The 17,006-nt window shown below is 39.2% G+C and overlaps 2 protein-coding genes across 2 annotated transcripts; one reads left to right on the forward strand and one right to left on the reverse strand.

The window, feature by feature from the left end:
- Positions 1–7,683: 7,683 nt before the first annotated feature.
- Positions 7,684–10,422, reverse strand: LOC145108538 (putative receptor protein kinase ZmPK1). Its single transcript, XM_079045575.1, has one exon. It carries the CDS (start codon positions 10,392–10,394, stop codon positions 7,980–7,982), a length of 2,415 nt encoding a protein of 804 aa, XP_078901701.1. The 5' UTR covers positions 10,395–10,422; the 3' UTR covers positions 7,684–7,979.
- A 5,371-nt stretch (positions 10,423–15,793) lies between these two features.
- LOC145106110 (uncharacterized) lies at positions 15,794–16,651 on the forward strand. Its single transcript, XM_079043152.1, has one exon. It carries the CDS (start codon positions 15,794–15,796, stop codon positions 16,649–16,651), a length of 858 nt encoding a protein of 285 aa, XP_078899278.1.
- The last annotated feature ends 355 nt before the right edge of the window (positions 16,652–17,006 follow it).

Genomic DNA, 17,006 nt, shown 5'->3' on the forward strand with positions numbered 1-17,006 from the left:
ATATACCTTGTTTCATATCTCTTGATTCAAAAGTCTGAGGGGCTTATCATTTTCTTCTTCCTAATATAGTACAAGATGCCTCCAACGAAAAGACCCAGCAAAAAGAACAACAATCCCCCAACAGATCCGACACCGCCACCTCCTCAGTTCGATCCTGCTATGTTCCAAGCAGCTGTTACTGCTGTTGTGGCTGCCGCGATGTCACAGATAAATCCTGGCGGATCTGGCAGGCCGGGAGGTGGTACTCATCCCCAGAATCATGAAGGGATTCAGGGACACCAGAAGGAGTGCTCCTATAAAGACTTCATGAATGCGAAACCCACATCCTTCGACGACAATGGAGGTGTTATTGCCCTGACTCGATGGTTCGAAAAGATCGAGTCTATCTTCGAAATTTGCTCTTGTCCCGAAGCCAACAACGTGAAATTCGCCGCTTGCACTTTCGCCAACAGAGCACTGACCTGGTGGAATGGTCGGGTCAAATCTTTAACCCTACCGATAGCCAATGCTATGGGGTGGGAGAGCTTGAAAGAGCTCATGCTTGTTGAGTACTGCCCACGGGGCGACATGCAGAAACTAGAGCACGAGCTATGGAACCTAAAGATGAAGGGTTCTGACATTGCTTCCTACACTTCTAGGTTTGAAGACCTAGCACTTCTTTGTCCGGGTATGGTCACCCCGGAAAGCAAAAAGACTGAGAGATACATTTGGGGACTGACACAACCAACCAAAGGAAATGTCTTGGCTGCTCGACCAGCTACATTTGATAGCGCCAAGTGTCTGGCGCAGACTCTGATCGATCATGGAGTCGATCTTGATGAAGTGACATCCACTCCTGAACCAGCTAAAGGAAGTGGTGAGAAAAGAAATTTCTTGAAGCAACGAAAGGGCCAGTCTTCGCAAGAGCCCTCCAAGAAACAACAAACCGTGGCAGTCCACGCTGCTACTACTCCTGCTACAGTCCCCATTACTCCAGCAAACCCCAATCGCTATGCTGGGAAATTACCTCTGTGCAACAAGTGCAACTACCACCACCAAGGTCAGTGCCGGGAAATGTCATGCACCAACTGTGGCAAAAAGGGGCACACAGCTCAAATTTGCAAGACTCCAGTCCAACCAACCAATCAGGCATCTGGAGCAGGCGTCGGTCAAGTTTGTTACAGTTGTGGAGAGGTCGGACACTACAAGAGAAACTGCCCCAAGACAGCAACAGGTGACAACACAGGAAGGGTGCTGGCAATGGGCTAGGAGGAAGCGGTCGCTGACCCAACAGTTGTTACGGGCACGTTCCTCCTCAACAACTCTTATGCATGCATTCTTTTCGATTCTGGTGCGGAGAAAAGTTTTGTTAGCCATGCATTCAAACATCTTCTCAAATATAAACCCCAACTGCTAACCGAAACATTTACCTTCGAGATGGCTAACGGCAAGAAAGAGAGCACTAACGACATATTCGTAGGCTATACCCTTACCTTAAACGATCATTCTTTTTCGATCGATCTGATGCCAGTTTCCATAAAAAGCTTCGATGTCATCATCAGCATGGATTGGTTGAGCCCCAATCGTGCTGATATCCTTTGTTATGAAAAATCTATCCGTTTCAATCTTTCCTCTGGTGAAACCCTTATGATTTACGACAATAAACTCAGTTCAAACCTCTGGATCGTCTCGTGCATCAAAGCCCAAAAACTTCTTCGAAAGGAGTGCCATGCATTCCTAGCCCACGTCATAAACGAGAAGCAGGAAGTTAAAGACCTCGAGAGCATCCCCGAAGTCTGCAACTTTCCTGATGTCTTTCCCGAAGAGCTTCCCGGAATTCCTTCCGAACGCCAAGTCGAGTTTCGCATCGACTTAATCCCCGGAGCTACCCCCGTAGCTAAATCCCCATACCGCTTAGCGCCAGCAGAAATGCAGGAGTTATCCGGTCAGCTCAATGAGCTGCTCAGCAAAGGATTCGTCACACCGAGTTCCTCACCCTGGGGAGCCCAGATCTTATTCGTGAAAAAGAAGGATGGATCCTTTCGGATGTGTATTGACTATCGAGAACTGAACAAGCTCACTGTCAAAAACCGTTACCCTCTTCCTCGAATCGATGATCTCTTCGATCAACTTTAAAGAGCCAGCTACTTCTCCAAAATAGACCTAAGATCAGGGTACCATCGGTTGCGAGTCCGTGAGAGTGATGTTCCTAAGACAGTATTTCGGACTCGGTATGGTCACTACGAGTTTGTAGTAATGCCCTTCGGTCTAACCAACGCACCGGATGTATTCATGGACCTGATGAATCGGGTGTGCCGCCCTTTCCTGGACAAATTCGTTATCGTGTTCATCGATGATATACTTGTCTATTCCAGAAGCGAGGGAGATCACAAACAACACTTGAGATTAGTGCTGGAAACTCTAAGGGCGGAGAAGCTTTACGCGGAATTCTCCAAGTGCGAATTCTGGATTCGAGAAGTAACCTTCATAGGTTACGTGGTAAGCGAGGAAGGCATACAAATGGACCCCTCAAAAATCAAGGCGATAGAGATCTGGTCAGCACCGAAGACGCCCATAGAAATCCGTCAATTCTTGGGTCTCGCTGGCTATTATCGCAGATTTATCCAGAATTTCTCTAGAATTGCCAAACCCTTAACCACTCCGACTCAGAAAGGCGTACCTTTCTGTTGGAGTGAAAAGCAAGACACTGCGTTCCAAACATTGAAGCAGGCCCTATGCAGCGCACCTATCTTGTCTCTGCCCGAAGGGACGGAGGGTTTCGTTGTCTACTGTGATGCATCCAATCAGGGCCTAGGTTGTGTGCTCATGCAGCGGGGAAAAGTAATTGCTTATGCCTCAAGACAGCTGAAAACACACGAAGTAAACTACACAACGCACGAACTGGAATTGGGAGCAGTGGTCTTCGCATTGAAGATATGGAGACATTATCTCTACGGAACCAAGTGCACTATCTTCACTGACCATAAAAGCCAGCAGCATATTTTCGACCAGAAGGAATTGAACATGAGGCAACGGCGATGGGTTGAGCTACTCAGCGATTACGACTGCCAAATACGCTACCATCCCGGCAAGGCCAATGTGGTGGCAGACGCCCTCAGCCGGAATGAGTACTCAGGTCGTAGAGTGAAGGCACTGACCATGACTATCCATTCCCATTTATCCGTGCAAATCAAGGAGGCTCAGCTGGAAGCCTTAAAACCAGAGAACATGCTGGGTGAAACCTTGAGGGGAATGGAAAAGAACCTAGAGATCAAGGAAACTTTCAAGATGGAAAGACTCACACGATTGACAAAATCCGCTCACTTCCTGCCAATCAAAGAAACTTTCAAGATGGAAAGAATCACATGAATCTACATCCAAGAGATAGTCCGACTGCACGGTGTGCCTGTGTCCATTATCTCCGATCGAGATAGCAGGTTCACTTCGAGATTTTGGCAGTCCCTGCAGAAAGCTCTTGGAACTAAACTGGATATGAGCACATCTTACCATCCTCAGACAGATGGGCAGAGTGAGAGAGCCATCCAGACCTTGGAAGACATGTTGAGAGCACGTGTCATTGACTTCGGTAAGTCGTGGGACACCCATTTGCCCTTGGTCGAATTTTCCTACAACAACAGTTACCATACCAGCATCAAGGTTGCGCCTTTCGAAGCCCTCTATGGCCACAAGTGCAGATCCCCTATGTGCTGGGCTGAGGTGGGCGACACGCAGCTAGCTAAGGGACAAGTCCCTGACAACATTCTCACAGGCCCAGAGATCATTCGAGAAACTACAGAAAAGATCGTACAAATCCGGGAACGACTGAAAGCCTCACGAGATAGACAAAAGAGCTACGCCAATAAACGACGAAAACCCTTGGAGTTCCAGGTTGGAGACCGTGTTCTGTTAAAGGTCTCACCCTGGAAAGGCATGATACGCTTTGGAAAGCGTGGAAAGCTAAATCCAAGACACATAGGACCTTTCGAGATCCTCGCTAGGATCGGTCCCATAGCATACAAACTTCGTCTACCCCGAGAACTTAACAACATTCATCCTGTCTTCCACGTCTCGAATCTTAAGAAGTGTTTATCCTATAAAACTCTTATGATCCCTCTCGATGAGATTGAAATCAACGAGAATCTGAACTTCATGGAAGAACCGGTCGAAATCATGGATAGAGAGATCAAACAAACGAAACAAAGTCGCATCCTGATAGTGAAGGTTCGCTGGAATGCCAAGTGGGGACCCGAATTCACTTGGGAGCGTGAAGATCAGATGAAGCAGAAGTATCCGCATCTCTTTCCAAATTCATGATTTGTATTCTATGTTCGAATTTCGGGATGAAATTCCCTCTAACGGGGGAATGATGTGACAACCCGAAATTTCTTCCGTTCAAACCGTTAAAAATAAATCAATTCGGAATTTATTTCTTCTCTTGTCAGCTATATCTCGGGTCTAATTAAATATTTTGAACTCAGTAAAATCGAAGTTTGGGTCCAAGAACGAGTTTTTCCAAGTCAAAGAGTAGCATCCGGGCCAAACACCCCTTCGAGATGAGTGTACGGCCGCAAACTCGAGTTTACGGCCGTACACCCACCACCCCACCCCTTGGCCGAAAACTCACCCCTATATAAAGGATGAGTGGCCTTCATTTCAAACTTTAAGCACTCAAGGGACTTTCTCTCTCTACTCTCTCTCCATAACTTTCGAGTTTTGCTCAAGGATCTTCAAAATGTAAGTGATTCTTCACTTCTATTGTGTTTCAATCCCTTTTCTAGTGATGAATCCATGTTCCATCTCATGAATTTCATCATTTGCTAGATCTTCTCTATCACCAAGAACACCAAGAACACACACTAGTTCTTGGTGGCTAAAAACCTCATTCGAAGCCTCTTATAGTAAGTGACTACTCCTTATGCTTGTTATCTACTAGGAATCACTTGTTTTTACCTAAAAATCGACCCAAAATCATGAACACGAAATGGGTTTACGGCCGTACTCCCTTCAATGGCCGTAAAATCCATTTTTGGTCGATTATTGGCCTTTAAACTCTCCCTTGAGCTGGGCACAAGGCTTAGAACACTTCCAAGAGGCTAGACAGGACCTTGAAACACCGAAAATCGCACCTTTCACCAAGTGTTTACGGCCGTAAGCTCATGGGCCGTAAACTCATAGGCCGTAAACCCATGGACCGCAAACACTTGGGCCGTAAACCCATGGGCCGTAAACCCTGTTGGGCCTCAAACCCCTGACCGTACACTCCTGATTATGGCCACAAACTCCCCATCTTCAATCACGTGTGATTCTAACACTTAGTTTCAAGAGTTTCCTAGTCCCTAAGGTGGTTTCCTTCCATAACAAATAGTGTTATGTCCTCATCTAATACATATATGTGTTACCATATGTTAATAGGATCCACTTGCGTACGAAACATCAGTTGACACTCAACATCCACACCGACCTTACGCTCGGATCTTACGTCAAACTGTGAGTTCATACCCCTACGCTTTTTCCGAGTTTTCCATGTTTTCAGGGGGGGGGGGGGGGAATGCAAGCAAAAGTACAAGGAAACTTGTGCTCAAAGTATATTATTTTATGTTCAGAATGCTTTTAACACAGAAAACAGTTTTACCAAACAATTAAGAAATCAACTCTTAGAAACATTTTTTAAAACTAAAGCAATGAATTTCGTGAATCATATCGTAAAATGTGTTATTTTATAAAGGATTCGTACAAATCTTAAACATGATTATCAGTATTATTACATACAAATTGTTAGTCTAAAGTTGGAGACACGTCCTTGGTAACACCCCCACAGAAACTGGGTGTAGGATTAGCACTTGTAACCAGAATCGCATGTAGGGAGAACGTGACTATTGTGTATAGATCTATACGGGACTGACAATCCCGCACCTCGCTGCTAGCTACAGTCGGACCAGCAGGTCTACGGGTGACAAATTCATAAAAAGATATTGGCCCCGTTACGTGCCATATCAAGTCTAAGTACGGTTATGACACTCGCAACCTAGATAATAGTAACTTACATTTGTAATAATGAAACAAGTGAACTAACCTCAAAGTAATAACCAATTCAATTACTAGAGGGTATTAATAACACCCTTAGGATTTAGTTCACCACTTATTTATTAGTTTTATTTATGTAATAAGGCTAATACACCTCACAGGGAACAAACAGGGTTTTTCAAAAAAACTACGTCTAACGATACAAGTATGGTAGATACTTGTACACCTCAGACAAGAACAGATAACTAACTATCAACTTTTAGGGAAAATATAGGATTTTCCCGGGATAACTCAACCTTTCATAAACGGACTGTTTAACAAATAACTAATGGATAATCAAACATCTTTCATAAGAAAATATAGGATTTTCTTGGAAAACACTTTTCAAAGGAACAAAGAAACATTTTTTTACCAGAACTAAAAACTTATGAACTCACCAGCTTTATGTTGATACTCTTTCAAACTGCTTGTATTCTCAGGGCAACAATAGACAGGTACTCTTGCCAACTTTTGGAAAAGACGGAGCATTTTGGAGTCATGTCTTTTACTTTTGTTATATACACCGATGTACAAACTATGTTTTTCAAACAGATGTAAATATTCATATTATAATGTAATGGTTGTGTTACTTTGATTACTATGATACGATTGTTGTGATACTATGCATGACGTCACCCGCCCCCGGACGTTTCCGCCGTCCGTTCTGACGGTTCGGGGGTGTTAGGTTTACGTCTTTTGACGTTGACCGCTGATGATAATGTTGACCGTTAGGTTTAATAAGTTGTTAACCCTAAACCTTTACTTTATCACGAACGTTTACTCCCAAAAGATCGTAACTAGGATACCACCAGAGTTGATGGAAACCAATCAATCCAACGATCTGATAACATATCGGAAAAGAACAAAGAACCAGATCTACAACGATCTGATAACAACAGACCGAAGAAGAATAAAGGACCAGGTCTAGATCGAGAAACTATAGGAAACGCTAACAGTCTAGACCTGAAACCGTAACAGATCGAGACAAACTCAGATAAAAAACAACCAACGAGGTTATGATACCATCTAAAAAAACTTAAAATGATAAAGAACACAAAACTTCACAACATCAACAATTCTTATTCCTAAAGAACCAGTTGGTTTCATGTACTTACAAACGAAGTCCTCACTACTACTCTCTACACTCTTACAAATGTTCATCTCCAGCACTCACCTAATGTACTCACACAAAATAAAGAAACAACGACGATCTGTACAACATGAACAAACCCTAACTGAGTAAACCCTAAACGATGTCACTGACTTGAGAGAGAAAATAAGAGAAGTGTGTGTGAAAAATGAATCAATTCTACTCAAACAACACACACCACATACTTTATACATCGAGTACAAACCGGATTAAATATGTATAAATCCGACCCATTCTCACTCGAATAAAACCCGCGTGTGTCCTAACAGGTTTCAATCAATTAAGTCGCAACCCAGAAGACTTAGCTTCTTTACAAAACCAGTCCCTTGCAAGAAATAAAAAGCAAAACAAGAAACCGAAATAAACAAAAAATAACCCAACCAAACAATATTAACAAATAAATCAAGGATACTTTCCAAGGATATTTGATAATGATAAGGAAACATTCATTATTCTCAACATCTATTGAAAAATTGAAAGCTATGTTCATGAGAAGAGAATGTAGGGTTGTTCCCTACATCTCTTAAAACTTGAGGAGGTCCCTGAAATCATCCTTATTGCATCAAGGGCTTACCGGGAACTAATATTCTATAACTCGTACGTATTATTTTTTTAATAGTATAATTTCTGTTTTATACTCTTGTTCTAACACTAGAATACACGACACACCAAATACCATGGCAAGTCCCTTAGCTATTTTTTTACATTACATTTACAAACATAAAAAAGCTCATGATAAACTCTTTCAAATTAAGATAGCTATTAAATACCATTTTCTTATTTCTAATTAATGATGTTCTTCCACGTGCATCAGCATATCCACAACCTGGCTCATGGTTGGTCTTGCATCCTTATCTTCCTCACAACATTGTAAAGCCACCTTAATGAGAATTTCCATTCTCTTCTTGTTGTACTCCCCTTCAATTGTTGAGTTTATAATTTCTTCGACCCGGTCATTCGGTCCACTAGTGGCAATGATCTTTTCTCTCACCCAGCTATCTAGCCTTCCTTCTGATCCCCCACTCTGATTGGCGCCTGTTGGGCTCCTCCCTGTTATCATCTCTAACATCACCACACCATAGCTATAGACATCAACTTTTGCGGTTATCGGAAGATTAACAAACAACCATTCTGGAGCCATGTAACCTCTTGTCCCTCTTGCTCTTGTAAACTCTGAATTACCAGTCCCATCTCTATCCAACAACTTTGATAACCCAAAATCTGCTACCTTGGGCTTGTAACGACAGTCCAGTAATATATTATGAGGCTTAACATCACAATGCAATATCCATTCCAAACATTCTTCGTGTAGATAAGCAAGTCCTTTTGCTGTGCCCAATGCAATGTCAAACCGCTGATCCCAATCGAGCTGACTGGAATATAAGTTGTGAGCCAGTGACCCATATTCCATATACTCATAAACTAAAAGCCTGTGTTTACCTTCAGCACAATACCCCCACATCTCTATCAAATTCATGTGATTAAGCTTCCCAAGGGTTGTTATCTCTGCTAGAAGTTCAGCTTCCCCTTGATTGTTACTAGATTCATTAAGATGCTTAATTGCTGCAATTCGGTTATCAGACAACACTCCTTTGAACACAACGCCACCACCTCCTCTCCCTATATCGTTGCTGAAATTTCCTGAGGCTTTCTTTAACTCGGCATAGCTGAATCTCCTAAATCCACTCGCAGCTTGGAGATAACCTTCAGTAGTTGAATGTGAACGAGTTCCATAACAGAAGTATGTTATGCAGATAATCTCCAATGCTCCAAATACACTTGTTATTATCAGCATCAGTAACTGTATGGATTTATTTTGCCGATTAATGTCATAAGTTCGGTCTAGTTGGATTGCAGGCTTCCAGGAACATTTTAAACTGAACTCTTCACCGACCTTAATGTTTTTGGAAGATAAGGGAATATCTTTTGGAACCTTTAGATACATGGAACCATTAAAATCAGATGAGCTTAATCCATTCACCAACAGGAACTTTGGGTAACAAATAGAAAACCCTTTCCTCCAGTCGTTCTTGAACTGGAACCCTTTGCAATCGCACATATTTCTGCAAACTTGCTTACACTCTTCTAAGGTTGTATTAGGCATGTATCTACGATCATATCCATAGAAGTCAAAATGAGGAAGATGTAGGAATTGATCCTCACCATTACCACATAAAGTTGGCTTAAATTCGGGTTCACAACCATATGACCAATCTGTATGATTGATCATCCTGTGATTTGGTAGGCATGAACATTTCCTACCATAGACAGGGTCGTTGGAACATGTACTATTTTCTCCACAACTTCCATGGATATAGCATGTGTTAGAAAGAGCTTGCCATGTAACATGCCAAATTCCTGTGATCTCATCCAGACTGTAGGCTCGGAAGTTACCATCAACATCCAACGTCAACCTTCTTAAAGGCTGATCTCCAGCGTCTGATGTATTGAATAATAGATCATCAGTTGAAATGAAATGACCAGAAGAATCCATTGTTGCAATTCTTCGACTTCCATAGATATTCCGACCAGATTCCCATGCTCGTACGTCGGGACTAGGCCAATAGATGCCTGTCAATTTAGGGTCACTGTATACAAGTCGAACCACATTATCACTGTCAAAGAACAACTTGTAGTATCCTGATGAGTAATTGGTTAGGCTTCTTGAAGACACAAGTGGTGCATCTTTCGTGAGTGGTTGATTGGGAAGAAGGGTATCTGTTGGGGAGTCAAAACTTTGCCACAGAACTTTTCCAAGTTTATTTTGTAGGCAAAGGTTTCCTGAATCGTTCATTTTCAGCTGAGCAGATTTCGTTGAATCTCGAGTAGTTGTCGTCCATATAGGCAACCGTTGATATGCATCCCTTAAGACAAGATTTCCAGTTTTCAGCAACGAAAGTTTTGAGAACTTCCCGTTGACTGGTAAATCTCGGTTGGCCATCCATACTAGAGTACGATTTCGGTCTGATAAAGCTTTCGCGAACCATATTGAAAAGCAATAAGCATTCTCGCCTACCCTGTAAAATCCGGCAGTGTAAAAGCCATTTGGTGAGATCAAGAAGTCCCCCTTTTTCTCCACTGAGAGAGATGAGCCCAGTTTCAAACCAAAGGGTGGAGAAGACAAAGATGAGGAGGAGTATATTAATGTAGTTCTACACAGGAACATTAACCCAATCACATTTACAAGATGTGGTAGAGCCATAGGTAAGTGGAAATGTTAGTTCAACTACTTTATAATAAGAGGTCACGGAGCCTTGACATTATATGGTTAGATATGCGAACATCTAGGTGCATTAAATTTCAGTATTATTATCATGACTTTCACAGTCTAAATATTTATATATCACTCTATATACCTGTCCGTGCAAATTGATCGTGTCCATTACTAATCCAACATGTATTCTTATTAACTAGTTGTAACCTCGGGTGTTGCGCAAGAATACATTTAAGTGGTTAAAATAATTATCGGAACAAAATAGAAAAATATGTTGAAATTTACGTTTTTAGTCATGTTTTGGACATTAATCGAATTATCAAATATCATAAAAATCCATCAACTTATATTTTGATACTATTTAATATAGTCCATACCTTATAAACTTTACTTTTACTTTTATAATATCCAATATATATTATAAGTTTTTGTATAACAACGACTGTATTACAATAATCCAAAAACGAAGAAAATATGAAAACGAATTAGTATAACAAACTTACAAATTAAAAGCTCTAATATAATAGCATATCTCCAAAAGTGGTCATAAGACCTCAACCCAACACAAAAACCTTTAAGTTTGTTTTCCTTTTTAAATTTGTATATGATTTGTATGCATGTCTTTCCAAAAGATTGGTCTTTTATAGTAAGTTTTTCACTAAATGCTAATTAAACATAATATAAGTTATAAAACTTTTGAGTGTTAAATCATAATTAATAAAACTTTTGAGTTGCATTAGTTAAAAAAGGGGGTTTCAAATGAATGTGGTTTGAGGAAGTTAAAAAATGGGGTTTCAAATGTATGAGATTCAAAAAAAACGCTAGCTTTATAAGTATGTATGATATCCATATTAATCTTGTTTTGAGGTCAACACTTTTCTTCTGGATAAAACAATAGCTGGCAAGTTTTATTGAGAACTGAGAAACAAATAAAGTTGTTCGAGCTTGGAATAAAATTGATTGGTTTTGTATAAAAAAATAAAAACTTTGACACTTATAAAATAAAACATAAAATTCTAGCACCTAAAGTAAAACTATTTGATGAGACTACAAGAAATAACAGTTAGACCGATCGGTATGGGCCATAACGAGAAACGAAGTGGCTGACCTGGATGGCCACAACACCGTCATAACGGGGGGAACACCCCCCCCCCCCAACTTGTTGCATCTCGTCGAGCAAGTCTCGTGGGCGTTGCGACGAATTGAAACGGGAAAAAATGAGACCGTTGACTTTAATGACCATTTGCAACGGTCAATATTAAAAAAAAATTACCTTTTTAGCTATATATATATATATATATATATATATATATATATATATATATATATATACTCATTTTAATTCAATTTTTACATCTTTTAACATTCTCTCTATATTTTATACACTTTCTTAATAAAAAATGGAGCAAAACCCAAACACCCCCCTCCATCATCAAACCCAGACACAATCTCGCCTCTCGGATTCGCGGGTTATGAAATTATTTCAACCTTTTATCGTCTCAAGGCTCACCACAAATCTCATACCAAGGCGCCGCTTTCAATCCCGCTTCATCGCTACTACTATTTCCAAACTCACCTTACCTTCAACAAAAACTATTTGGTCAAAACCCAAATTTACAACAAAATATTTTCCCTACTTTTGCTTCGATGCAACAAACAACCAACCAACCATCGCCGACAACACAACAATCAGTTGAAGTGGAAACGGGAGGTAGTAGGAGAGGGAAAGGGAAATGAAAATCGAAATGGAAATCGATAGCGGCTGAAACAGAAAATGCAGACGTTCCACAATGGTGGACACCGGAGGAAGAATATGCTTTGACGGCGACTTGGTGTGCTACTTCAAAAGACGAACTCCACGGAAATGGAATGAAGAAAGGAGCTTATTGGGGGGGCGGTGCGCGACAAGTTTCACGCTATTTTAAAGAAAAATTCGTATCGCAACAATGACATGTTGAGCAGCAAATGGGGTCAAATAACTAAGCGGTGCAGCAAATTCAACGGTATTTACAACCGGCTTCAGGTGCAACAGAAAAGCGGAACCAACGACTTCGATTTGTACAAATCTGCTAAGGAACAATATCGGGTCGAAATGGGACATGTTTTCGACTTTGAAAAATCATGGGAGTTGTTGCGAGTGGATCCAAGGTGGAATAAAATGCCTACATCGTCAGAGGTTCAATCCAAAAGGTCTCGCAATTCGAGCTCGGTCGACGTGTCGGACGCACAGACTCACATCGACCTAAACGCCGACAGCAATGAGATCCCGGATGATATCGAGGAGATATCCCCATCACGAAGACCGCCCGAACGCGACAAATCAAGGCGCGTTGCAAGGCATGCGGAGGAGGTTAAGGCGAAAGCAAAAGAGGCGGCGAAAATAAGAGCGAAATTCGACGAGCACAATTTATTAATAAAAGAAAAAAAAATGACTTGAAACGTCGTCATTTGGAGTTCCTAGAAAGGCAGGCACGAGAGAAGCAGGAGCAAATAGAGAGGGAACTAATGACACATCGGTTGTCAATTCTTCGGACGAGCGAAGAGGGTTTGGCGCCTGAGGATCTAGCGGTGCTACAAGCAATGAAGGAATAAATTAGGAAGAAATATTTGGGTTAATTAGGATTGTTGTGTTGTTTTAGAAGTAATTCAAATGGTATTTTAGTTATGATTTTAGATTTAAAATTATGTATTTTTAATTGTAATCGTAATTTTAGATTTTAAATATTATGTCTTTTTTGTTTTTAAAATTTTATGTTTTATAAAAATATATTAATTTTAGTGATTAAAAAAACATAAAAAGGAAAAAAAACCAAAAAGGAAGAAAAAAACAAAAAAGGAAAAAGAAAAACGAAAAAGAAAAAGAAAAAAAAATAATAAAACATTTTTTTCAAAAAAGTTGGTGTTGCATCTTGTTGCCCATTTCACCACTTGGTGTTGTAACACCATTTGCTTATGTGACATGTGAGGTGGCACAACTTGATGTTGCATCTTGTTGCCCACACCCGATGCTCTTAGGGAGACCACAAAGTTCCTCGGAATAGATCAAACTTTTGTAACTTATATCAACTCTGACGATTACCTTCCCTATGAATATCATAGCACTATATTTAGTCACTATACTTGTCAATGGCGATAATATTTCTTTGGTAACCATAAATCTATGCTATAGTAGCTGTGACATGTTAAGCTATATATAACCGCCAACCCTACTATGACGACTTCTTGGCAGGTCTAGCGACAACATACTATTGCAAAACCTCGTCTATAGCCACGAAGAGTTTTTCACTGGAAAAACAAAGATTACACAAGAAAAAAAAACTTTTGTTTCTTCTTAATTATTTCTCATAAGATAAAAAAAAAACAAAACAAAAAAAACAATATGTAGAGTTTATTTGTAACCAACATAGTTACTCCATAAATGACTAGATCTTTCATTAGCTACCATTATTTATCTTTATAACAACTATTTATTTCGCAGGTTACTGGATCAAGATGTAAAAACTTAATAAAACACAATAACTCCATATACTCATGCAAGTTAATTTATTTTTTCCAACGATGCCTCTCGTAAATTAAACTTGCTTGTTACTCCCAGTCTTTTCAATATTTCCTTTGAAAACATGAGCACCAATTGGCTTTGTGAACATATACATTGTTTGATCTTTTGACTTACACTACTCAAAATGAACATCTCATTCGTTTACAAGTTCTCTCAAGAAATGATATCACAAGCGTATATCCTTTGTCCTTCCATGAAAAGTGGGATGTTTTGTGACATAAATGGTTGAACTATTGTCACAAAACAAAGTTGTTCGCTTGTTTTTCTTTTGATGAATAGTCTCCAATATTCCACGTAACCAAACCAATTGACATCATGTATAAGCTGTAAAAATATATTCAAACTCAGTTGTAGAAAGCGCCACAACTTGTTGTTTCTTTGAGTTCCATGATATTGCACCACTTCCACGATGAAAAACATATCCATATATGCTTCTACTATCATCCATACTTCCAGCTAAATCACTATCAATATAACCAATAAGATTAACTGGTGCATTAGATTCATAAAAAGTTCCATAGTCAATGGTTCCTTTAATATATCTTAAAAATTCTCTTGGTAGCTTTCTAATGATTTGAATAATGCTTATCCATAAATTTACTCGCCAAGCTAACTACATATATGATGTTAGGCCTTGTTGTTAAAATATAGCTATTTATGGTTCAAGATTAACATTGAATAATTTCTTAAACTGGGTTGAATCTGTAAATTTGAAGAAATGTTTTATTATAAGAATAGAAATAGATTTGTGCTGTTGGGTATGTTGTGTTTGTTTCTGTAAGTGCAGGGGGTATAACTTGCTTTCTGTATAAAAGAGAAAGCACACGGATCTTTGAGAACGGGTATGGATCGGATATGTTCGGGTTTGGTTTGTGGATATTATCTGAGGTATATATGTTTGCTCAACTGTGTTATTTGGGATTCATTCAGTTCATTTAACCAACACACACAAATTGAGTCTCTCTGTTCTTGAGTCATCTTCGTCTTCTTCGTTTTAGGGTTTGTTCTAGTTTTAGAGTCTGATTTCTGTTAGACTTGATCTGTAAACTAAAACTCATTTGATTGTTGTGTATGTCTGAGTGTGAGTGTTGATGTAGTGAGTTTTCAGTTGTAAGTTCTTGAAAACCAACTGGATCTTGTTTCTCGTTTAATAAAAGATCTGTTGATGTTGTGGATAGATTTGTAGTCTTGTGAGTTTTTATCATGGTATCAAAGCAGGTTCATATTCCTGCGTCGTTTTTTTCTGTGTTTTGATCGGTTTTTTTGAGTTGGGGTTTCTCGATTTCTGTTTGTGAAGCTTTCTTGGAAGCTTCTTTCTGAGTTCCTTATTCTGATCTTCATTCATCTTGTGGATCTGTTAAAATCTCTCAAACATCGTCGTTTTTAATTGTAAACGATCGCTTAATAGTAAACGTTAGATCCTTTGTTGTTGTCTAACGGTCAACATTAAGCGACGGCCAACATTAAGAACGCAAACGGTTTAATCTGTGTTGATTGGTGGTTTCAGGCATTTGAATGCCCGTCTGCTTCAGTGTTAGACTCTATTATGTATAGGTCTAACGGTAAACTACACTGCTGTTTGTTGTGCATTTTTTTTGGTGGATCTCTGTAAGTCACGCTTATTCTTCTTTATTTGTTCAGGTTATTGTCCTGGTATTTTTGGGTTATTGTCTTGTATTTTTTTTAACTCTTACAATTTTGTGATAATAAGATTGTGTTCTTGTGATTATACTGGCTTGTCTATTTCAAGAAAGGTGATTAGAATCTGGTCTAGTATAATTACTCGCTATGAGAACACATTGTTGTTGTTACTGAAATTGTATCAGTCATGGTTAGGGAAACCCTCTCTGGAGAAACTCCTTCTGGATCTGGTTCTAGAAGTCCAGATCGTTATGATTTTGATGATCCGTTATTTTTACATCCTTCTGATAATGGTGTAGTATCAATTATTAGTTTTAAATTGACTGGTATTGAGAATTTTCGAATCTGGAAAGTTTCTATGACTAGGGCCTTGAAAGGTAGGAATAAATTAGGGTTTGTTGATAAAACTTTTCCTAAACCTACTGAGGATGAATCTAAAGTTCGTAAATGGGAGCGTGTTAATGCTGTTGTGTGTTCTTGGCTACTTGGTTCTGTGTCTGAGTCTTTATATGCTAATCATGCTTGTAGTGACAATGCTTCTGATATTTGGTCTGAATTAAGTGAAACTTATTTCAAAGCTGATAGTTCTGTTGTGTTCAATGTGCATCAAAAAATAAATTCTCTTACTCAGAATGGTTTATCTGTTTCTGAGTATTATGGTAAGTTGGATGCTTTGTGGAAAGAATTTGATGGGTTAGTTAATCTGGCTGAATGTACATGTGAAGCCTCAGCTAGTTTTGTTAATCACTCAAAATTGATGAAATTAATGCAGTTCTTGTCTGGTTTAGATGATACATTCAGTCAGGTTAAAAGCCACATTTTGTTAATGAAACCTCTTCCTAATGTAAAAACTGCTTTTTCAATTGTATCTCGTGAAGAATCTCATCAAAAAGGAGGTTCCATTTCTCAGACTTCTACTAAGTCTCAGGCTACTGCTTTTGTTGGTAAAATTAATGATCAGAAACGAAATAAATTTCGTGGTAATTTTAATCTTCAGTGTAAAAACTGTGGACTTAAAGGACATACTATTGAAAGATGTTATTAGCTCATTGGCTTTCCAAAAGATTTTAAATTCAAAAATGAATCTCAGAATTTTAACAAGACTTTTTCATCTAATAATTCTATGTCTTCTGATGTTAATGGTTCTTCTGATTTGGATGTTAAAACTAATAATTCTTCTGAAAAGTTTTTTCTCACAAGTGAGCAATATAACAAGGTTCTTAGTCTCATCAATGAGAAGTCTACAACTAGTGAGGTATCTGCAAATATGGCAGGTATTTGTTGTAACTCTTATATTTCTACTAATAGAAAATGGATTGTTGATTCTGGTGCAAATCATCATATGACAAAGAATGATTTTAAGTTGAATAATGTTGTTGATGTTTTTAAACTTGATCTTA

Source organism: Lactuca virosa, chromosome 4, assembly GCF_052849685.1.
Source record: "Lactuca virosa cultivar CGN04683 chromosome 4, Lactuca_virosa_CGN04683_v6, whole genome shotgun sequence".
Taxonomy (NCBI): domain Eukaryota; kingdom Viridiplantae; phylum Streptophyta; class Magnoliopsida; order Asterales; family Asteraceae; genus Lactuca; species Lactuca virosa.